Source organism: Rhinoderma darwinii, chromosome 3 (genome assembly GCF_050947455.1).
Source record: "Rhinoderma darwinii isolate aRhiDar2 chromosome 3, aRhiDar2.hap1, whole genome shotgun sequence".
Taxonomy (NCBI): Eukaryota; Metazoa; Chordata; class Amphibia; order Anura; family Rhinodermatidae; genus Rhinoderma; species Rhinoderma darwinii.
Window position 1 is genome coordinate 151,522,470 of NC_134689.1, and position 24,281 is coordinate 151,546,750.

General features: G+C 41.1%; 1 protein-coding gene across 1 annotated transcript in view; it reads right to left on the reverse strand.

The window, feature by feature from the left end:
* Positions 1–7,104: 7,104 nt before the first annotated feature.
* The window catches only part of HMGA2 (high mobility group AT-hook 2), a 284,522-nt gene continuing 267,345 nt past the window's right edge, over positions 7,105–24,281 (reverse strand). The window contains exon 5 of the mRNA XM_075860115.1: positions 7,105–7,743. Within this exon, the coding sequence (XP_075716230.1) occupies positions 7,699–7,743 (45 nt within the window). The 3' untranslated portion in view covers positions 7,105–7,698. The remainder of the gene's footprint in view (positions 7,744–24,281) is intronic.

Below are 24,281 nucleotides of genomic sequence, written 5' to 3' on the forward strand. Positions count from 1 at the left end.
TTGCTTTGAGGAGCCTATATATTAGAAACACCTATCAAACACCCCATTTTAGAAACTAGACCCCTCAATAGTATTCACAACAGCATGTAGAAAGTTTATTAACCCTTTAGGTGTTTCACACTAATTTAGAGCAAAGTAGAGGTGAAATTTACATATTTATTTTTTTTGTCAGAAAATCCTTTTTAGAATTTTTTTTTCTGTAAAACAGAAGGTTTTACCAGAGAAACGCAACTCAATACTTATTGCCCAGATTTTGCAGTTTTGAGAAATATCCCACAAGTGGCCCTAGTGTGGTAAAGGACTGAATCACCGGCCTCCGATACAAAGGAGGAACTAGAGGATTTTGAGGCCTCCTTTTTATTAGGCCCCATGTCCGGTTTGAAGAGATCTTGTGGTGCCAAAACAGTGGAAAACCACCAAAAGTGACATCATTTTGGAAACTAGACCCCTTGAGGAATTGATTGTAGTTTTCATGGTGTGCATGCAACTTTTTGATCAGTTTTTCTTCTATTATTTTTTTATTAAATTTTTTTTTTTACAGCGTTCACCGTGCGCTATAAATGACATATTCACTTTATTCTGCGGGGCGACACGATTACGGCGATACTATACGTTTATAGTTTTTTTTTATGTCTTATGGCATTTGCACACTAAAATACTTTTCGTAAAAAATCATTTACTTTTTGCGTTACCTTATTCTAAGAGCCAGAAATTTTTTCTTTTTCCATCAAGAAAGCCGGGTGAGGACTTGTTTTTTGCGTAACGAACTGTAGTTTCGATCAGTACCATTTTTAGGTATTTTTAGGTGACTTTTTGATCTCTTTTTATTAAATTTTTGGGGAGGTGAAGTGACCAAACAATTGTGATTCTGGTATGGTTTATTATTATTTTCTTATATGGCGTTCACCGCGCGGGATAAACAAAATTATTCACGGCGATACCAATTATGTATAGTTTATTTGTTAATTTATTTATTTTTATTAATAATAAAGCACTGATAAGGGAAAAAGGGATTTTTCCTTTTTTTACTTTTAAAACTTTTATTTTCACACAACTTTTTTTTACTGTATTACTTTGTCCTAATAGGGGACTTGAGGGCAGGAGGCCCTGATCGCAATTCTAATACACTGCACTACATGCGTAGTGCAGTGTATTAGAGCTGTCAGCTACTTGGTGACAGCAAGCATAGTGGGTCCTGGCTTTGCCGGACGCCATTGTTACGCGTCTGGTTGCCATAGCAACCATCGCTGCCCGCTATCATGTAGCGGGCCGTCGATCGTGGTTTAACCCCTAAGAAGCCGCGATCACTATTGAACGCGGCTTTTAAGGGGTTAAATCAGCAGGGACACAGCGATCGGTCCACGCTATAGGAGCTGCGGCAACTGCTGTACGAGACAGCAGCTGTCACAGCTCCTGTATGTGTCGGGAAGACGGCCGAAATGGCCATTCCTCCCGTGACGTACTATTCCGTCATGGAGCGCGAACGCTGTGGTTACCATGACGGAATAGTACGTCACTGAGCGCGAAGGGATTAAAGAAGTTTTCTGGTTTTATGCAAGTAAAACTTAAAGGGGTTTTCCCATCAGGGACATTTATGACATATCCACAGGATATGTGATAAATGTCAGATAGATACTAGTTCTACCCTTGGGACCCGCACTTATCGCTAGAACAGGGCCCCCTAGTACCTTTTTCTGCTCCTGCTGCCTCCTGGCCACTTCCTGACTATATGATCGGGAGTCACGAAAATAGCGTAGCTTGCTGAGCCACGCTGTTTCCGTAACTCCCATAGTAATGAATGGCAGATTCGGAAATCACACAAGTCAGGCGGGGCACAGTGAGAGAACGGAGTTTAGGAGGCCCCGTTCTAGGGATAGGTGCAGGTCCCAGAGGTGGAACACGCATCTATCTGACACTTATGACATACCCTATGGATATGTCATTATTGTCCCTGATGGGTAAACCCCTTGAATCACAGTATAAATGAAAAGTTATACAACTTTCTAATATTCTTTGTGTATCCAATTTAAATATATATATGTTTGCAGTCAGTGAATGAGAACAATTAAAACCTGTACATAGCTAGTACTGCGGTCAACTAAGAAGTAAATGCAAATGTCTGCCAAACATGTACAAAGAATCATTCCTTGTCAATTTAATAAGAAAAATGGCACAGACAACATAGGGATAATAGAGGCTATTATGTTTAATGTGCTAAACAGACATTAAAGAAATATGTTCAACAAGCAAGCAATTTGAAGTACAATCACAGACATGAGGTCTATGCAAGGAGCGAGGCAAAGATTAGAAGACACTAAGAGAATAAGATTAAAAGCAAACATCAGTGAAGCATTTTGATACTTTTGCCCCCGTCCGACATCAAAATGATGTTGAAGGAGGAACTGAAAAGTAAAATGTCCAGTCTTGTATACAGGTGACCAAGAACAGCAAAGGACAGTCGTATAAAATTTATCTCCCACAAAAATAAACTATATGTATAAAAATTTATAATGTACTTTCTGTTTAGATGGCCACCAGCTGCTTTTGTTCAGTCTGAAAAATGAGGTATAGTAAGCCCTAAGAGGTAGTAATGTCTTTATCTGATTGTACTAAAACATAGAAAACACAATTGGTGCCACAGAGATATGATCTCCTCAATGCCTGATGTCTTAGCAGTAAGCGCACATGGACCAAGTCCTCTCATGTCAATGATCACTAGAATTCCAATTAAACTGGCCTAAAGTTCCTTGGATCTAAGGGGATATTTTTACCTTTTCTTTTATGAGGAACATCAAGTGGAAAATGTATTTTAGTTTTATGATCCTAGTTTCTATGTATCAAATCATTTTACAACACAACTTGAAAAACATAAGGCAAATAAAACGCCCCGCTTTAAAATGTTATAGCCTGTGATCAAAGAAATGTAAAGTTTATAATTTTGTGGCCACTTTCAACAATAAATCACATGTGCTTAATTTAGTAATTTGAGTAAAAAAAATAAAACTGTGTTTATAAGCAAGCATCAGTGCTTTGTGTCACATTCTCATGCAATATATAGACAGGACACTGGTCATTCATCCCTTTGGCAAACATTCTGTGCTTTCATGTAGTAAAACATGTCCAGCAAAGAAATTGTGTGGTGCCGCGTTAGCCAGAAACATATATGTGAGGTTACATACTTTTGTGGCAAAAAAGACAAAGGCATTATAGGAGTAATACCTCTAGTGAGCCAATGAAGGTATTACCCTTATAATACCTTTGTCTTTTTTGACTCAAAAGTATCCAACATCACGTAGCTGTAGTAAAGGACAAAGCGTGTACACCAAACATTTACATGTCATGTGACTGCAGTCACTCTGCCTGAAGGATCCCTGATGGCACATATTCATTTGTGTCCGTTGAGGTAATATTGCATTTTAGAGCTACAAGCAGAATGTGACACAGTATGCATATGTGCATTGCCATTCTAAAGGATGGAACATATTAGATGCTTTGGTGGAGAAGACTATGCAGTATTGAGCCTCATGTAAATGACATTATGATCAAATTCAATTGTATTGCAATTTTGGTAAGATGACATGATTAGGGTGATCTAAATACAATAACATGACAATTCCACCAGACATGCCTTTTCATTTACTGAGATTTTAAACACGAGACTTTAGAACCAAGCTATTTTCTAGCTAATTTGTAGTTAACAGAATAGTTGCAAGTTTCCAAAATGATCAATTCCACTCTCAAGCTAACTGCATTGACATTGGCACCCCTGAGGAACTCTTTCTGGCCCAGTTATTAATACAATTTTAAGAACGTGTAAATACTGGCTAAACAGAGAACAAAAACTATTCGAGAATTTTAAAATACATGTTAATGAAACAATATATATATATATATATATATATATATATATATATATATATATATATATATATATATAAAAAATAAAAAATCACATTTGTGTAAAATACATGAAAATACATTTTAACCCACTACATTAAACACATACTTATGATTGCATTATGCAAAAGCCAAGCTTGCATCTTCCCGCCTACAAAGCTTCAAGTTTCTTTGAAGGTTTTCACTAGAAGGCATTGGGATCCATGTTAAAAAAAAAAAAAAAAAGTTCTAGAACAGGACACTGCTTTCAGTTCTCAAGTATTGATGAAGGCAATATCAAACATGGATGTGTTTACTTCGTGCGATGATCTACAAAATACTTTGGTTAGGGATTAACTGCTGTAGTCCTAAATGTTGTTGAAATTATTGAATGGTAACTTTCTGTTCCTGTCGGAAATCTGGGAGGTACAGTTGTTTATTTTTTACAGTTCATTTTCCATTAACGACACAAATCTGAGGTACGAATATGGACAGTAATCTTTTTAACATCAGGATAAGAATGTTCTGTATTGTGTAATATCAGAAAGATTATCCTTAAAAACCTAGAAGAATTCAGTACAAAAATATATTCAAGTTAACAGTTCATTATACAGAAATCTAAATACAAAAGCGGAAATCTAAGGAACAAGGTGTTCATGATGAGACAATGATATTGCATTCATAACAGTCTTATTGTATTTAAGTTGATACAAAATGCAAAAAAAAAAAAAAAGGATATTTAACTGCTCTATTGCAGTTCTCTGCAATGCACTGAGTATAGCAGCATTCAATGATTAGGCTGTAGGGATCTGTAGAAATCAGAGGTAGTCATGAGTAGTGAGTGGATTAAAACATCTGCTGGTAATCGCGGGCTCTGGGGAGTCACATGCTGTTAAACATATGACCTCGATTTTCATTGAGCCGTGTTAGATATGGAAAGCAATGTACAAAATAATAATTTCATTTACCATTTGTAAGGGTGCACATTTACAAATCACAAAAAAAAAACAAAAACAAAAACCTGTGTATAATATTCTCAGTGGAAAGACACAAAGTTCCACCAAGCTGTAGATACATATGTTCTCTTTCACTGATCTAGACATTAATCTATGAGGAATCAAACATTTTCCAATGGGCACCTTAATACTACCCAAACATGCAACACTAAGATTTTATTATTATTTCCTGCGATTTTAAAAAAAGTAAATAAAGAGTCGCTCTGTATATATGCAGTCAGTTAACCGCAAGTGCTGAGGTGTCGCATGTATTTCATTATACGTTTAAGACTTGTTAAAAAATAACTATATTATATAATCTAAACCTTACATTTTTACATATTTCCAGGTTGCTATTATACCCTTATTTGGTTCATAACAATTATTTTGGTTGATACCCCCACTTATAGGCCTTGTTCATACATTTTAATACGATTCTGTACAGTTTTGGTGCTCAAAAAACAGATTACAGAAGTTATACAGGGTTACAAAAACATCCTGCATTCTTCCAAAACAGCACCACACCTGTCCACAGTTTTGTGTGTGGTAGTACAACACAGCCCCATTAACTTCAATAAAGCTGAGCTAAAATATCAACCAATGAACAAATGTGGTGCGGTTTCTGGAAGGAAGCAGCCGTGTCCTTCTAATCCTGTACAACCCCTTTGATGATTCTGTAAACTTATTGCACTAACTGCATTTTCACCATTCATCTGTTACTATGGCATCATATTTTCCAATACCTTTTAATTTTGAATGCATAAAAACACATGGACTTAGTGTATGTGATTTTTTTTGCAGCAAACTTGAAAATACCAAATTCATAAATGTAATTAATCCTCTAATTAATGTATATTATACAAGGACAGTAATCCTAATTCACAAACTGTATTATGCAAGAACCACTAGTAATATACGCAAGGACTCTTGTATGGTTTCAGAACTGTGCGGGTACACCAACATGGTCTCATGTGATGGAAATTGACCCTGTCACTTTTTAGGGGTACGTGATATTTAAGTGACTGACAGGACAATTTCTACAGTCCTACTTTAATAGATAAGCAGTGGTTTCTTACCATCCCTTCTGAAACCAGCAAACTAAAAGCATTCTCTGTGCAAGCAGAGGTCATTACTCTTCATGGGTTTTTACAAAACCTCCAGACAATGGGGTCATGTGTTAAAAACAATGTTTAGTTATTTCTCTATACAATTTTTATGCAATAGACACAATTGGGAAACGTATCCAAAGCAGTGCAAAAGAACGTAGAGCCATTGCCAAAGCAACCAATAAGATTTCTGCTCTCATTTTTCAGAGACCTTTGAAAAATTAAATGTAGGCAACCTGATTGCACCAGCCTTGATAGATCTCCCCACATGTTCCTACTGTAGCTGTCATTTTTCTATTAGTTCAAGAAGTGCGTTAGTTAAAAGAGAAGACAGCGATGTGTGGCCTATGGAGAAGAATCAGATTTCAGCTTACATTTTTTAATCTTCGCTTTCAAAATGAAATCTGAATCTGTTCTTATTTGCTTTACTTTTTATACATGACCCCAGTGCATAGATAAATTGTATGCATTTCCTTGGCAACTGTGCGTGCATAGGCATGCAGATATGCTTTTGCATTTGGCCTTGTATTGTTTGGACTTTTACACAGTATAAATCTGGCCATAAACATTAGATGTATGTAGGCCGAATCTGCCAACTTTAGCAGGAATGGCCGACTGTCTAATTTGCATGGCGGTGTCCCGGCTCTCCCCCAACGGCAGATGTTGGGGGAGAGAAGGATCGGGCTGTTAAATTTCAACATGTTTGATCCTTTTGTTTGTTAGTGCATAACCAGCTGCCAGACTTCCTTCTCCCTATTGAAAACACATGCACACGTGGCTGAACCAAGCTTGCATGTGTCTGGAGAGGTCGAAGAAATAGCTGTCAGCCGAACGATCGTTCGACCGACATCTGTCTAAAGTGTATGGCCAGCTATTAAGTATGCCCCCTTCACTACAATGGATACCTTTTCAGAGATCTCCAAATCAAATATTAAGGACTTTTCTGACACTCGACTCTTGCATAATGGCAAACAGCAGGAATCTTATTCTGGTACAAATATTCATGGTACCTTGATAAAAAGAAAACCTATAAAATGTAAAATTGTTATAGAGATAAATAAATTAAACATTATCATCTGGCATGAATAATGTTTTTATCCCATAATTTTGTCATAAACCATGGAAAATATGCATGAAATATATACGAAGGCAGTAATCTCTTGCTATAAGACAAATGTAGCTGAGGTTTTGGGGAACTGAATCCCTAATCTTTGGTGTTCTAAGGTGAGTTTAGAATAGTTGAATTTTAGTTGGTGTGGTCTACACAGGGATATTCACCAAGTTTACCAGTTCAATGCCCATTTTAACATACCATATGTTACAAGTATCCTTATGTTTATGCAGTGCAGTGAGTGGCAAAAACAAAACCTGATAAAAGAAGGTCTGTCCCACATATTACTGATTAGTAGGTTACGAATAAAACATTAAAAAAATTGTTACAATTTCTCTGTATCCCTGTTTTACAGCAGTTTTCTTTTTCTCAGCACTAAAACTGGGACAGTAAAAGGATTACAAAGAGTAATGAACTAAAGGTTCTTATAGAGGTTTGATGACTCCTATGTTCCCTGCCCATAGACAAGAAGTGGAGAGATGGTGGTAGTACAAATTAAGTGGTCAAGGCAGTGTCTTCATTTCTGAGATCCAGATAAACTAAATGGGACTGTATCTGAACATAAGAAACCCAACTGCATTTTGAGGTAGAAATTCATGTTGGTTGCGGTCTAGTCCTCTTCAGATTCATGTGAGGATGCCTCTTCTGTTTCTCCCTGTAAGAAAATTAGCCAGATTAAAAATGATCAAGCCTGCCATTTCTGAGCCAAAACAGTCAGAAAGTAAAAACAGTAAAAGGCTATGTACACCTTTGACATGTTTTTTTTTATTTTTATAAAAATGTCTATCAGTGTCTTTTGTGCAACTTTGTAATTAAATGTAATTAAAAAATTTTTTTACTCTGAGATACAGCGGCTTTGTATTCTGTATACAGAGCAGCTGTATCGTGAGCTCATACCTGAATCTGTCAGGTCAGTGGCACTGACTGGTTCAATGTCAGCGGGTCCAGGGTGTCTCTGACATGTTATGAACTTAGATGTGATCGGTAACAGCTCGATCCTGTGTGTCCGAGACACGCAGGACCTGCTGACACTGAACCAGTTAGTCCCGCTGACTTGACAGATTTAAGCGCTAGATAAAGCTGCTCTGTATACAGTATACAAAGCAGCTGTATCTCAAAAAATACAAATAATTTGTAATAAAATGTAATTACAAAGTTGCACAAAGCACACTGATAAAAAAATTCTAATAAAAACGTTTATTTCAAAGGTGTACAAAAACTTTAAATCGCTAAAACAGAAAAAACAAAGTAACAACCATCACAGATGCTCACAAAAAAAAAGCAGGAAAAAGACAACAAATTAACAGGAACGCAAAGAGCAATAAGTGGCACCAACTGGTAGTATTTAGCTCCTTTAACACTGTGTCCACTGCGGTTTGCTTCCCTTATAACTAGAGTAGTTTAATAGTTGTTAGGCTTCATGTTCCTGATGAACTAATCACCATGGGTTATTAGTCTCTATTGCTTTCCTACTGTTTAAGGCACATTTACTGGAACAAGGTTACCTTTTCAGGGCGAGTACAGGAGGTACAATACAGGGCCACATAGTGGTATGGTTAAGCATAGCTCCATTTACCTTCTTCAATAGATCGTTTCAGGTATTGGCTGTTACAGATATGATACATTGGGACAAATTTCTTATCAAACAGTCTATACCAATTTTTGGCAAAAAATTATCTCTAAAAAAGTCGCATTGTGACATGTGGCAAATGTTCACAGAAATGTTTCTTTTGAGTCACTTATAAAATTTGAAAAGTGGCTGTGGTCTCCAAGAAAATGTATTTTAGGCCATCTTTATGAAGATAACGAAGTGAAAATGGCACAAACTTCTGGCACAAATCTAACCCTGCTCATAGCAGGCATAGATTTATTTAATTTTTTTTAAAAAAAAGGTCAAAATTTAAAAAGTCATGCACCTTTTAATAAAATTGGTGCAAATCACTCCAATCACGTTATCCAATTAGGGAATGTGGGCTATTATGTTATCATGAACATACATGTCTGTCCCCTTGTGACGTTTGATTACATTGTTAATTATTGGGGATGCTGTCCCTTTTTAAAGGTATACTATATGGAGAAAAGTATTGGGACACCTAAAGATTACACCTATAGCAGCTTTTATGACATCCTATTCTAAATCCATAAGCATTAATATGGAGTTGGTCCCCCCTTTGCAGCTAAAACAGCTTCCACTGTTCTGGGAAGGCATTCTACTGAATTTTGGAGTGTATCCGTGGGAATTTTTGCCCATTCATCCAGAAGAGCATATGTGAGGTCAGACACTGATGTTGGACGAGAGGACCTGGCTCACAATCTCCATTCTAGTTCATCCCAAAGACGTTCGATGGGGATCAGGTCAGGGCTCTGTGTGGGACAGTCAAATTCTTCCAGATCAAACTCACCCAACCATGGCTTTATTGACCTTGCTTTGTGCACTAGGGCATAGTCATGCTGGAACAAAAAAGGACCTGCCACAAAGTTGGAAGCATACAATTGTCCAAAATATCTTGGTATGCTGAAGCATTAAGATTTCCCTTCACTGGAACTAAGGGGCATAGAACAACCCCTGAAAAACAACCCTATAGCGTTATCCCTCCTCCAAACTTTACAGCTGGCACAATGCAGTCAGGCAGGTAACGTTCCCCTGGTATTCGCTAAACTCTGATTTGTCCATCAGACTGCCAGATAAAGAAGCTTGATTCGTTACTCCACAGAATGCGTTTCCACTACTCCAAGTACCAGTGTCGATCTGCTTTACACCACTCCATCTGACGCTTGACATTGTGCTTAGTGATATAAGGCTTGCATGCAGCTGCTCGGCCATGGAAGTACATGTCACGAAGCTCCTGGTGCACGTTTTTGTGCTGATGTTAATGTCATAGGAGCTTTGGAACTCTGCAGTTATTGAGTAAGCAGAGCATTGTCGACTTTTATGCACTATGCGCCTCAGCACTGTAACTTTACGTAGTCTGCCAATTTGTGACTGTTGCTGTTGTTCCTAAACGCTCCCACTTTGCAATAATACCACTCACAGTTGATCATGGAAGATGTAGGAAGGAAGAAATTTCACAAACTGACTTGTTGCAATGGTGGCAACCAATTACAGTACATCGCTCAATTTCAGTGAGCTATTAGGACGACCCATTCTTTCACAAATGTTCGTAAAGGCAGACCGCATGGCTAGGTGCTGGATTTTATACACTTGTGACAAGAAGACTGAATAAAACACCTTAATTTAACTATTAACTCCTTAACGTCAGCTCACCGTCTTTTGACAGCAGGCGGTGCAGATCCTTTGTCTACAGCGATGTCTTTTGGTATCGCTGTAGAGGAGGCTAATGAGTGCCCCAGTGAGCCATATAGTCTAAGAGCTGCAACTAACAGCTATTGAGCTAAGAGCATCCTCATGGACACAGCTGGGATCGCAAAAAAAATCGGCCCCTAGCAGTTTAACCCTTTGATCGCTGTGGTGCATGACCGCGGCATGATCAAAGGGAACTCCCCTCTTTGATCGCATTACTGGAAACCCAGTGACGCGATCGAAGACCGCGGAATCCGTCTGCAGTCATCCCTGGGGACCTAGAAAGATCCCAGGGCTGTCTGTTCAGTTTGCCTGAGGTTAAGGCACAGCTGCCCTAAAAGTAGCCTGTGTCATAGTGACACAGTGTAATGTATTAGCATACAAGAGAATGCTAGTACATTTTAAGTAAAAAATAAAAAGTTGTAAATAAAGTTATCCCATAAATGGATTAAAAAAAATATAATAAAGACATAGATAAAAAAAAATCCTCAAAAAAAAGGTAATTATTTTGCAATCAAATTATTTTATTACTCATACATTACAGAAAAATGAAAAACCTATGCATATTAGGTATCCACATGACTATAATAACCAGAAGAATTAATTTAACAGGCGTGAACAGGATAAAAAAAATACACCAAAAAAATAATTCAGAGAATCGCTTTTTCCTATATTCACGCCGTAAAAATAAATAACTTACACAGTGAATTTTTTCTACCCCCAAACCACGAAAAAAAATTGTATTTCTCCCGCATAAAACAATGCTGCATACAGCCACGTCAATGAAAAAAATATATATATAATTATAGCTGCTGAAAGGCAGAGAGACAAAAACTGAAAATTGTAGCCATTCATTAACCCCTTAAGGACGCAGCCTTGTTTTGGCCTTAACCGCTTCCCGACTGCCCACAGTAAATTCACGTTGGCACTTGCTGGGCTTTATGCAGCGCCAACGTGAATTCACGGTCGGTGTTAAAAGCGCGATCCGGGTGTCTCAGAGTAGCGATGACACCCGGACCGCGCTGTTAACCCCTGCCTCTGGTCCCGGAGACATGAACGGGACCTAATTGGTTCAGGTCTCGATCATGTGATCGCAGGGAAAGTTTGTTGTAGCAACGAACTGGAAAGTTTGTTACTGTAACAAACTGGAAAGTTTGCTGCTACAACAAACTTTCCCGGGACCGATTGCGGGTGCTGCAGTCGATTGCATGGCAAAATCGGAGGCCATACAACTGCCTCCGGGTCTGCCATGCACGGCAGCCTATGAGTACCAGCTGGAGGTCGGTCCTTATAGGCTTCCTGACAGTCACACTGACCGTTTATAATACGTTACACTACCTAGGTAGTGCAATGTATTATAGCAGCCATTAGTGCTGCAGGTCTTCAAGTAAACAAGTAAAAAAAGTGTAAAAACAAAAAATTCATTTTTTTCCTGTGATAAGTCTTTTATTATAGGAAAAATATGAAAAATGTTAAAAAAAGGTACACATATTTGGTATGACCGCATTCGTAACGACCCAAGCTATAAAACGGTTATATTATTTTTCCCGCACGGTGAACACCGCAAAAAAATAAATTGAAAAACTATGTCAGAATCACTATTTTTTTTGGTCATCGCCCCTCACAAAATATAGAATAAAAAGTGATCAAAAAGTCGCATGTACCCCAAAATAGTACCAATAAAAACTACAACCCATCACGCAAAAACAATCCCGCTCCATATTCTGCAGGTGTCAGATGTGTATTACAGTTGACACCCGGGACTAACGGACAGGAACAGCGATCGCGCTGTTACAGGAGCGCTGTAAAAATGACATTATACTGCAATACATTAGTATTGCAGTGTATTGTACCAGCGATCTAATGATCGCTTGTTCCAATCCCCTAGGGGGATTAATAAAATGTGTAAAAAAAACAAAAAAGTAAAAATTTATTATTACTGAAAAAAAATATATCATATATTCAATGTCCAAAAAATCCCCCTTTCCCATGTTTCCTCTAAAGTAATGTAAGAAATAAAAAAATAAACAAAATTGGTATCCGAAATACTATGTTTTGCTGAGAAGCCCAACTTTCCTGGATTCATCATCTCACCCATCTTAACCAGCCAGGTGAGAAATACACCCCCTCCAGTGCTTTCACAGCCACAGGCCTACAATATATTTACACCGCGTTCCAAATTATTATGCAAATGTTATTTTTTCACTGATTTTCCTAAATAGTCGATGCAAATGACAGTCAGTATAATCTTCAAGCCATCAACCGTTGGAGTATAATGCAAATTTTATTGAACAAATCTCCTAATGATAACAGATTTTTTTTTTAGAAGTAAAAAATTCAAAATGCACTGTTTCACATTATTATGCACAATAGAGATCAAAACATTTTAAAGGTTGTAAAGAGAACTAAAATGGTAATTTGTTGAATTTGCAGCATCAGGTGGTCATATTTACAGAAATCAAAATCTCTTTCAATAAAAAAAAACTTAGCAGGCCAAGTTACATGTTAACATAGGACCCCTTCTTTGATATCAACTTCACAATTCTTGCATCCATTGAATTTGTGAGTATTTGGACAGTTTCTGCTTGAATATCTTTGCAGGATGTCAGAATAGCCTCCCAGAGCTTCTGTTTTGATGTGAACTGCCTCCCACCCTAATAGATATTTTGCTTGAGGATGCGCCATAGGTTCTCAATAGGGTTGAGGTCAGGGGAACATGGGGGCCACACCATGAGTTTCTCTCCTTTTATGCCCATAGCAGCCAATGACACAGAGGTATTCTTTGCAGCATGAGATGGTGCATTGTCATGCATGAAGATAATTTTGCTACGGAAGGCACGGTTCTTCTTTTTGTACCACGGAAGAAAGTGGTCAGTCATAAACTCTACGTACTTTGCAGAGGTAATTTTCACACCATCAGGGACCCTAAAGGGGCCTACCAGCTCTCTCCCCATGATTCTAGCCCAAAACATGACTCCGCCACCTCCTTGCTGACGTCGCAGCCTTGTTGGGACATGGTGGCCATTCACCAATCATCCACTACTCCATCCATCTGGACCATCCAGGGTTGCACGACACTCATCAGTAAACAACACGGTTTGAAAATTAGTCTTCATGTATTTCTGAGCCCACTGCAACTGTTTCTGCTTGTGAGCATTGTTTAGGGGTGGCCGAATAATAGCTTTATGCACACTTGCAAACCTCTGGAGAATCCTACACCTTGAGGTTCGCGGGACTCCAGAGGCACCAGCGGCTTCAAATACCTGTTTGCTGCTTTGCTATGGCATTTTAGCAGCTGCTCTCCTAATCCTATTAATTTGTCTGGCAGAAATCTTCCTCATTATGCCTTTATCTGAACGAACCCGTCTGTGCTCTGAATCAGCCACAAATCTTTTCACAGTACGATGGTCACACTTAAGTTTTCTTGAAATATCCAATGTTTTCATACCTTGTCCAAGGTATTGCACTATTTCACGCTTTTCGGCAGCAGAGAGATCCTTTTTCTTTCCCATATTGCTTGAAACCTGTGGACTGCTTAAAGGACGGGTGTCACAGAATTTTTTTTTTTTATATCAGTTTGCCTATAGTGTTTTATTAAAATAAATTTTATTTATTTGTGTGTTTGTGTTTTCTTTTTTTTTTCTAACTTTTATTTCACTATGGGGGCTGCCATTTTTTTTCTCATCTCTGTATGTGTCGATTAACGACACATACAGAGTTGGAATACGGCACATGCATCCCCATAGAGAATGCGAACGGGAGCCGTTCCATTCACTATGGTGTACGCCGTCTGTGTGGGAACGGTGCATGCGCCGCTCCCACACAGTCCAAATGGAAGGTCTTCGGCCGAGCGAAATCCGGCGCCATTTTCTTGTGGACCGGAAGCCGCAGCCTGACAGTAAGATGACTACTTCCGGTCGCGGCTTCCGGACATGTGTTCAGAAGCGAGCGGAGGGAACGGACGGACCGGAGGGAGCGGCAGGAGCAGGTAAGTTATTTCCGTGTATGTACGTGTTTTAGTGTGTGATTACCACTGTATGTAAGCCTACTACACTGTGTATTCACTCAAAAAATGGCAGCACACAGTGTAGGAGGTTTGAACATGCAATCCTTTCCTTTCTCCTTGCACTAGCCAGGATAGAGGGGGGATTGTTTGAGGCCACTAGAGCGAGTGTGTCTTCTCAAATTTTGCAGCATAAAGCAATGTGGTTGCTTTACCACATGCCAATGCTGCAATTTTGGGAATTGCTCCCTCTAGTGACCAGCACAGGGAAATGTTATAAATTAGAATCTAATTTATAATATTTCCTGACCTGTTGAAAAAATGTAAAAAATTAGAACAATGTCTAATCATGTATTTACTAACTGTTTAAATAAAAAATAAAAATAATTCTAGCGACACATTCCCTTTAATAATGTGGAACGTCCTTCTTAAGCAGTTTTCCTTTGATTGGGCACACCTGTCAAACTAATCACAGGTGTCTGAGATTGATTACAATGATCCAAAGAGCCCTAAGACACAATACCATCCATGAGTTTAATTGAAAAACTAATAATTAAATGTTTATTACACTTAAATCCAATGTGCATAATAATTTGAAACACGGTGTATCTTCTGCTGGCAATGCTGCAGCGGATAACAGTTTGACCATAGCATTTACAGCAGAAGCGATACATATACATACACAACGGGTGTGTGAAGAGATGATAGACGAGTGGTATTCTGTGCAGCACAGTAATAAAGGGAATAGTGCACTTCACATCTGATAACATGGGGCACTAAATGATCATCACAAGACTAGAGGGACGTGTCCGCTCATACACTACAAGTCCCAATCTGGGGCTACAAATTGTATTATCCTTATGGGGGGGCCACATAACTTTCTTGACATATAGAGTAGACCGCAGGGGCCACAAAACCTATCATAATGGAGGATATCTCAAGGACCACAGTCTATCTACACTGCAGGAGCCACAGCAACAACCACACTAAGGTAAAAGTTAGCTAGAGCCTTGGGACATCCAGACCACAGGAGCCACATTAGAATATTTATGAGGTTGCCATCTGGCTGGTATTCACATCAAGAAGCCAGTTTAAGTTTTTCACCGGTAATAATAATTATATAATAATAGTAATAATTAAAAAAAAAAGTTTACTCACCCTTAAAACCCCCCTGCCGCTCAGGTGCCGACGTTTCGGTGGCCATTATTGTAAATATGATACCAAGTACATCATTCACAAGACCGCTGCGGCCAATCAAGCCCCGTGATTGGCTGCAATGGTCACGTGAATGATGTACGTCATCAATGAAGGACCAGTGGGGACCACTAGAATGTTGGCGCTGGAGTGGCAGGGGAATTTAAATAGTGAGCAATCTTTTTTTTTTTCTTTCTTAGTCTGGTCTGCGGTCTGATCAGGGCACTGGAGTTACAAGGGGCACTGTGTGAGGCACTATTAGGAACACAGTTCCCATTCCATCATAGTGGTGACAAGCTTACCACTCCGTCGTGTTAGGGGCCCTTGTCATCACCCTTTCCCTCAGGGTAGTCAGTATTCACCAGCAGCATTTTTCATTTTCATTCTCCGCCCGCTTCGGATACTGCTCCACTTGTCACCTCAGTCCTCCTAGGAGCAGCAAGTGTGCCTTACAGAGCGCCGGTCCGCTTTTAATGATGTTGCACATATAGAGCCTAACTGACATCATTAGGTGCTGCCCGGCAGTCCCGCAGTGGCGACTCGGTATGAGTGGGTAAAAATCTTCATGAGAAAAGGTTTTTTGAACCACCAGCACTGTCCTCCCACCCAATGTGAACTCATTCTCATGCGTAACAATACGCATGAGACTGATTTCAAAGCATTCAGGATCCTTATCAGGCCTCAATGACGCCTGTAGTGGCGTTATTGCGATCTCTGTCTGCAGCTATTCGCTACTAGTCTCGTACAAATTTAAATGACATGCAGTGGCAAATTATCAAAGGGGCGTTTGGGGCGCCCATGGCTGCTCGGGGTCGGGGGGCCCATGGCCGCTTAAAGTACATTGCAGTTTTGTTGCGTTTTATTTGCCGCGAATCACGGAAAAAACCACTACAAAACTGCATTGTGTATGTCCTGCAAAAGGAGCTGCAGACATAAGTAGTGTTCCCTATAAGATCCATGATCCGCCAGCTCACTAAACTTTAAAGCCCGCGCACTCAGGGGGCCGGCAGATGCAGTGGCGTTGTTAGCACTGGAGGTGGCTCCGGCGCTAGCGACAGCCACATTCACTTGTATGTGTGTCATCAGGACGCACATACAAATTAATACTATAGGTTGCAGGTCGCGTTAGGCCTGTAGCCTATAAGGCGCTAGGAGTCGCGCAGGCTGGGGTGATGTCACATCATCATGCTGGTCTGCGCATGCGTCCCGGAGAGGTAGTGTGTCACTGGAACGGGGCAAGGTAAGTACAATCTTATTTTTATTTTTTAAGGAACTGTGTGGCAGTATATACAGGGGGAGTGTGGGCTGTGTAGCGCTATATACAAGGGTAGGAGGGGGGCCGTGTAGCGCCGTATACAGGGGGAGGGGGGCTGTGTAGCGCCACTGGCGTAGTTATAGGGGTCGCAGCGGTCGAAATTGCAACTGGGCCCCGAAGCCAGGGGGGCCCACGGCCCCCCGCACCACATCAATAAAAAGTTACTATAGTAACTCGGGCCGCGGGCCCCTGTTACTATAGTAACATACTTTACTTACCTTCCTGGTTCTGGATCGCAGCGGAGGTCCTGACGTCAAGCGCTGTGCGCAGCGCATGACGTCACAGCACTATGCGCCGCGCACAGCATCGAGACGACAGAACTCCCGCCGCGGCCGAAGAGGAAGGTAAGATAGCCCTGACTGGCGGGGTCCGACTCCCGGGACCCGCCAATCAGCTGTTTTGAAGGGGCCGCAGCACTCGTACGAGAGCTGCTCCCCTTCATTCCTGTCACTTCATTCCGGCACACTGTGAATCCGTGTCGGCGATTCACAGTGTGAGCGAGTAGTGAAATGACGAGTGCTGCGGCCCCTTCAAAACAGCTGATTTGCGGGTCCCGAGAGACACATCAGCTATTGATGGCCTATCCTGAGGATAGGCCATCAATGTTTAGGGACTGTACAACCCCTAAGCCTACGATGTAGCAGGCTTAGGGGGCCCATGAGACAGGATCACAGATTGTGTGGCCACAGTTATCAGCGTTTGCAGGTAAGTAGATACAACGACTTACCTGCAAACGCCGATGCTTCTGCAGAATCAACTGTAGCCTCTGGTGCTGATGTGTCCTCGCTCGTCCGACACAATGCAGGACCTGGGGCAGGAAGTGAGTGACGTCACAGCGTGATCTCTCGAGAACACGCTGTGTCTGCACTGCCAGAAGCTGGGCGTTCTGAAGAGAAGTGGATGATACTTCTCGTCAGAACGCCCAGCTAGTAAAAGTAGTAAAAACGCCCCGATGTAACACACATAATACACGCCCAGTTGGACTTTTACTTTAAACACGCCCACTTGGACTTTTGCAAGCCTCATTTGCATAAATACAAAAATGGTCATAACTTGGCCAAAAATGCTCGTTTTAAAAAAATAAAAACGTTACTGTAATCTACATTGCAGCGCCTATCTGCTGCAATAACAGATAGGGGTTGCAAAATCTGGTGACAGAGCCTCTTTAAGTAGTTTTCAATAGGTGTAGCTAGCCCTTATTGTGATATCATAATTTTACAAGTCGTTCTGAGCAAGATGAGGGGGCAGGGGAAGTAGCAATTGCTACGAGCTTAGTACAGACACCACAAGCGGTGGTTTAATGGAGAAAAAAACAACTCATTAATCTGTTTAAAGAATTCTATAGAAGAAAAATACAAAAAATACATACACTTTAGCCAGGATCTGATGTCTCAAAGCAAACAGAAAGAACAGATAAAACTTAGTGGGCTGTTCTTGTTTGCAATTAAACTATATGGTGATAAGGGATTTAATCTCCATAGATCTGTCAGCTATGTAACAATGAATACTTGTTCTAGACACCAAACAGGAAATAAGGGAGGAAATATAGCACATGCAAGGTTGGCATAAAAATCTAGATCTGCTGTCAAAATGTAAACAGAGGTTGTATCTTTTGTATCCTTTTCCGATTTCATTGAATTACATTTTGTTATTTTTTTCACAAAAAACATTTATAATCCATTTCTTCCTTCCTTAGTCTGCAGCTGGATCTGGATATCAGGAAAGCAATTTTTAAATATAGCCAACATGATGTTAATACCTAGTAGGCTTTATGTCAGAATGTGTCTGCGTATCGATTTGAAAAAAGTATACAGAACGCCGGCTAAGGTGTTTAATGCAGTCAGCAAACATGTACAGTACATGACTAAATATACAAAATTATGGAACACCCCAAAATCATGTCAATGACACGGTTTACATATAATATAGTACTGTATTCACTACACCTAGAAAGCATTGTCCTGCCCTGACCCTAGTCTTGTAACTTATATGTAACATGAAAATGCAATATCCATACAGTATACTGCAGTGGTCTTCAACCTGTGTGTTCCCAGTTCCTACCAGAGACTTGTAGTGCATGATGGGAGTTTTAGTTTCCTAACATCTGGAAGGCCACAAGTTAAAGGGGTTGTGCGGTTTCAGCAAATTGATGCGGTTTCTTGTATAATTGTTATACAATATTCCAATATACTTTTTGTATTAATTTCTGTTGGTTTTCAAGATCTCTGCTTGTCGTTATTCAGTGGGAACATTCATTGTTTACGAGCCAGCACCTGTGTGTCCATTAAATGACCATGGATAGAATTGTATCCACAGGAAGTAAATAATGAATGTTTCTACTGAATAACAAGCAGAGATCATGAAAACCGTGAAGAATTAATACAGAAAGTATATTGGAAAATCGTATAGCTTTTACAAAAAAAACAAAAACATTTGTTCAAAGCCTCATAATGTCACCTGCACACGGATGCTTGTCAGCTCCCTCTTCTTGTTCCCTCCCGGTCTCCGCTAAGTGGTTCCTTGCTACCCTGTGCCGCATTCAATCAGGGGATGTATTGGCACTGGGAACAAGGAAGCAAGAGGAGAGATTCAAAGCTTGGCAGCTCCCTCCACTCACTGGCTCCCTCCTGTGTACTGATAGACCTTGGTGTCCCCTGCAGCATTTCACTAAACAGTACACATTAGGCAGGAGAAGGGCAAATGAAGTGACTAATGTGGTCTTTAAAGAGGGAGTCCTAGCAAAAAACCTGCTCAAAAAGGGTGGTCATTAGTCCAAATGAGAAGTAGTCATTTTAAAAAGTCGACTGTACATACACTATAAGGTAATTGCAAAATCTGTCACAAAATTTTTTTAATCTTTTGTTGTGGGGGGGGGGGGTCTTCTCAAAGAGGTGGGCAGTGCTTCTTAGGGAAGAAAGATCCATACATAAGGCATCCGAATAAGCTAGCACAGCAGCACACGGAGGCAATATGCATGAGGCCTTAAAAGGGATTGTGTGTACACTTTTGGAAACTAGGCAAATTTTTTTTAAGATTAATGTATGCTAGCAAGACATAGAAGACAGATGGGAGGGAGTATGACTGATTATTTTAGATACATTGGAACAATAAAATAGGTTGCGAAGGTGTACATACCTTTTTTTTTAATTCTTTATTTTCGTGACCAACAGCCACATTTTCCAAACAATAAGAATACAGCTTGTACATAAGGGAAATTGAAAAACATAGACAGAAATGCAGACGTATTTAACTGAACAGTGAATTATATACATATAAACGGATAGGACAATGTTGTTCAGATCCATGATAACTGGTAAACACACCCCAAGATGTAAGACACAGAGGAAGTAGAGCAAGAAATGAAAGAGAAAAAGTATAAGGAAGGGAGGGGGAAAGACAGCACTTATTACCGAGGAAATTCCTCAAACTCTAGAGAGAGCCCTCTACGGGCTACTGAACAGGGTCCATCTCTCGAAGAATGTCTTTGTAGGAATGAGTCCTGGAAAATAATCCAAGGAGACCACGTTAGGCAGAACTTAGCATGAGAGTCATGAACGCAAGAGGTCAGATCCTCCATATGCATGAGGTCATTAACCCTAGAAACCCAGAGAGACAAAGTAGGAGGAGAGGAACTCTTCCATCTCAATGGAATGCAGTGTCGAGCGGCCATCACTAAAAAGTGAAGCAAGGAGCGTTTGTATATGTTTGCTGGAATGTCGCAGTGATGAAGGAGAAAGAAGGCCGCATCCATATCGAGGCCGCTATCTGTTACCTCGCAAATTGCCCTCTTAACCCCTCCCCAGAACTCCGTGAGTAGTGGACAGGACCAAAAGGTGTGGAGAAGGGTACCATTATCCAATCCGCACATCCAACAAAGGGGGACACTGTCGGGAAAACACAGTGCAAGCGAACCAGTGTCCTATACCAACGAGATAGCAATTTAAAACTTGCTTCCTGGTAACATGAGCTAATCGATGATCTATGGGCCAAAGTGAGGATGCGAGTGCATTGACTGGCGGTAAAGTAAATACCCAGGTCCAACTCCCATTTAGCAACATAGTCGGGGGGGCGGTAGGTCAGGCGGGTTCAGAAGAAGGGAGTAGATCGTGGACAGCGTGTGACGTGCTAGATTCGAACCAACACACATACCAAACGCCAAGATCTCCATTGGAGGATATGAGGCAGGGGGCGATGTTGATGAACAAAAATGGCGAAGTTGTAATATTCTCCAATGACCCAAAGGTTGAAGGTCAGGTATCCGTGCCAGCTCAGAAAGGGAGAGCCATTCCGAGTCCTTCAGGAATTGAGCTGCTCTAAACATACCCGATGTGAACCAGGAACGGAAAACTGGATCTATCAACCCAGAAGAAAAAGAGGGATTCCCCAGGATTGGAAACAAGGGGGAGCATAGAGGAAGTAGACTTGATCTTACAGTATGAAGGGCACAACACCTCAGCGTGGGGCCAATAGTGGGGTGTTGACGAAGGGGTTTGAGATGGCTACTATCCAGCCTCGGAACCACCGCGAGGGGGACCACGGAGAAGCTTTGCTCAAGACCCACCCATGGCTTGAAAGGGGCATGCCTACACCAATCAACAATGCGCGACAAATGAGATGCTATGTAGTACGAACAGATGTCAGGAACTGCCAATCCCCCCGCTTCCCTAGCACGACACAGGAGCACCCGTTTAAATCTGGTAGATTTACTATTCCAGACAAAGGAGATTTGTAGGGAGTCGATTGCTTTGAAGAACGACATTGGGACTGCTATAGGAAGAGCTTGGAATAAATAGAGTAGTCGAGGAAGAATGTTCATTTTAAAGATAGTACAGCGACCCATCCAAGTGAATGTGCCCCCCGACCACCTAGCACAATCCGCTTTGACGTCTGCAAGAAATGATGGGAAGTTCAGATTGAAGAGTTCCTTCAGATCCGATGGGATGCGCACTCCAAGGTACTTGAGGGCCACCGGATTCAATTTAAAGCTAAAGGATTGTTCCAATGTGAGTAGTAGGGGGGAGGGAAGGCAGACATTCATGGCTTCCAATTTTGAAAAGTTTATTTTGAAGTTAGATAAGATGGAAAAACGTCGAAACTCCTGCATAAGATTTGAGAGGGAGATGATCGGATTGGACAAGAAAAAAACAATAAGTCATCCGCGTACGCTGCAACCTTGTCGACCCTAGATCCCACCTCCAAACCCTTAATATCAGTGTTTGCTCTGACATGGCGAAGAAATTGTTCCAGAGTCAGGATGAAAATCAGGGGGGACAGGGGACAGCCCTGACGGGTCCCGTTGTGGATGGGGAATTCGTCCGAGAGGATTCCGTTCACACGGACTCTGGCAGAGGTCCAAGACCAAGTCGCAGAAGTGTTTCCTCCATATACGTCCAATTCACTCTGTCAAAAGCTTTTTCAGCGTATGGGACAGCTTAGCCTTATGGATTCGATTAATCGCCTTTGTGGTGTTGTCACGGGCCTCTCTACCCAACATGAAACCCGCCTGATCAGCATGTATGACATCCCCTAACAACGGGGCCATACGCACCGCCAGAATTTTTGCAAATAATTTGATGTCCGCATTGAGTAGAGAAATTGGCCTATAACTCGCGCACTGGGAAGGGTCTTTCCCTGGCTTAGGAATCACAGTAATGTGGGCCCTAAGCGCATCAGGCGGGACGGGCTCGGAGGAGGAAAAGGAATTCAAGGAAGATAGAAAATGTGGGCTCAGGATGTCGAGGAATTTTTTGTAGTAAGGAAGCGTAAATCCATCAGGTCCAGGGGCCTTGCCAGAGGATGAGTTCTTGAGAGCGTAGGCTAATTCTTGCACAGTAATCGGCGCTTCCAGAACAGTAAGGACCTCCTCCGATAGGGAGGGAAGGCCCGAATCCTCAATGTATCTCTTAATATTTGAACGGAAATCTCTAGATAGCGTGGTCGGGTTGGTGGAATCGGTATCATATAGTGAGGCATAAAAGTCGCGGAACTTCGATGCTATGTCTAGGACTAGATGAACACGCGTAGTAGAGGATGATGCAATAAAGGGTATATAAGTATGAGCTTGTTGCATTCGCAGCGCTCTTGCAAGTGACTTACTGCATTTGTTGTCGTATTCATAAAAATGGCGTTTGCACTTAGATAGTGTGGCTTTGGCCTTGGACAGTAACAGGGTACGAAGGTCTTCCCGTTTCTGAAGTAGTGCGATTTTACATTCCAATTCACGGGATCGTTTATGTGCGGATTCCAAGGTCTTAATCTCCGAAAGAAGTTGAACGATGGCCGCGGAGCGCTCCTTTTTCAACCGAGCTCCATGTTTGATGAAGGTGCCATGTATGACACATTTGTGAGCCTCCCATAGTACTCGTGGATTAGTATCTGTAGAGATATTATTAGTGAAGTAGTCGTCAAGTGCGCGTTGCACATCAGAGAAAACGAAGGAGTCATTGAGAAGTAAGGGATTCAGTTTCCATTGTGATTGATGGAATATCGAAGTTTGCAAAGATAATGTCAGCGTGACAAGGGCATGTTCCGAGGAAGAGATTGTTTCAATGTCGGCCGCTTGGTAGGGTTGGAAGGGAATGGTGTTTGATAAAGAATAAGTCAAGTCTGGAGTAGGTGTCATGAACAGGAGAGTAAACGGAGAAGTCCTTATCTCCCGGATGTAGTAAACGCCAAGTATCCATGAGATGATGCTCATGTAGCGCACGTTTAATACGGCGCAGTTGAGAGTATGGGATTGACGACGATCCAGTAGAAACATCGTTGGTGGGCTCCAATGCAACATTGAAATTGCCCCCTAGAACAATGGTACCCTCCCCAAACTCCTCCAGAACATCCAGAAAGCCAATGAGGGCCATGTGTACATACCTTTTAAGTGAAGGCCCTTTTACAAGGGCCAATAATCGGGTGAATGAACTTTCGTATGAACGCTTGTTCCTGATCTTTGCCCTGTAAAAACAAGGCAGCGCACAGCCGTGATGCTTATTTGTCGGCTGATTGGATCTTTTATGCGGCCAGAAAAATGGTCGCTTGTCAGCAGCACAACTCCCTGTGTAAACAGAATGTGCTGCTGACAAGATGCAAATGTATGGGGTCAAACGGTTGTATTAACGATCGTTCATCCCCATACATTCCGAGCACCGATCGACATGCTGTATTGTCGATTGGCATTCATTTACGGGGCAGAATACCTACCCATGTAAGAGGGCTTTAACCCCTTGCTGCTGCAGCCAGTTTTGACCTTCCTGAGACAGATTTGAAAAATGAGGCGGACGTGTTACTTTATATGGTAATAACTTTGGAATGCTTTTACTTATCTAATTAATTCTGAGAATGTTTGGTTGTGACACATTGTACTGTAGGTTAGTGGTAAAATTTAGT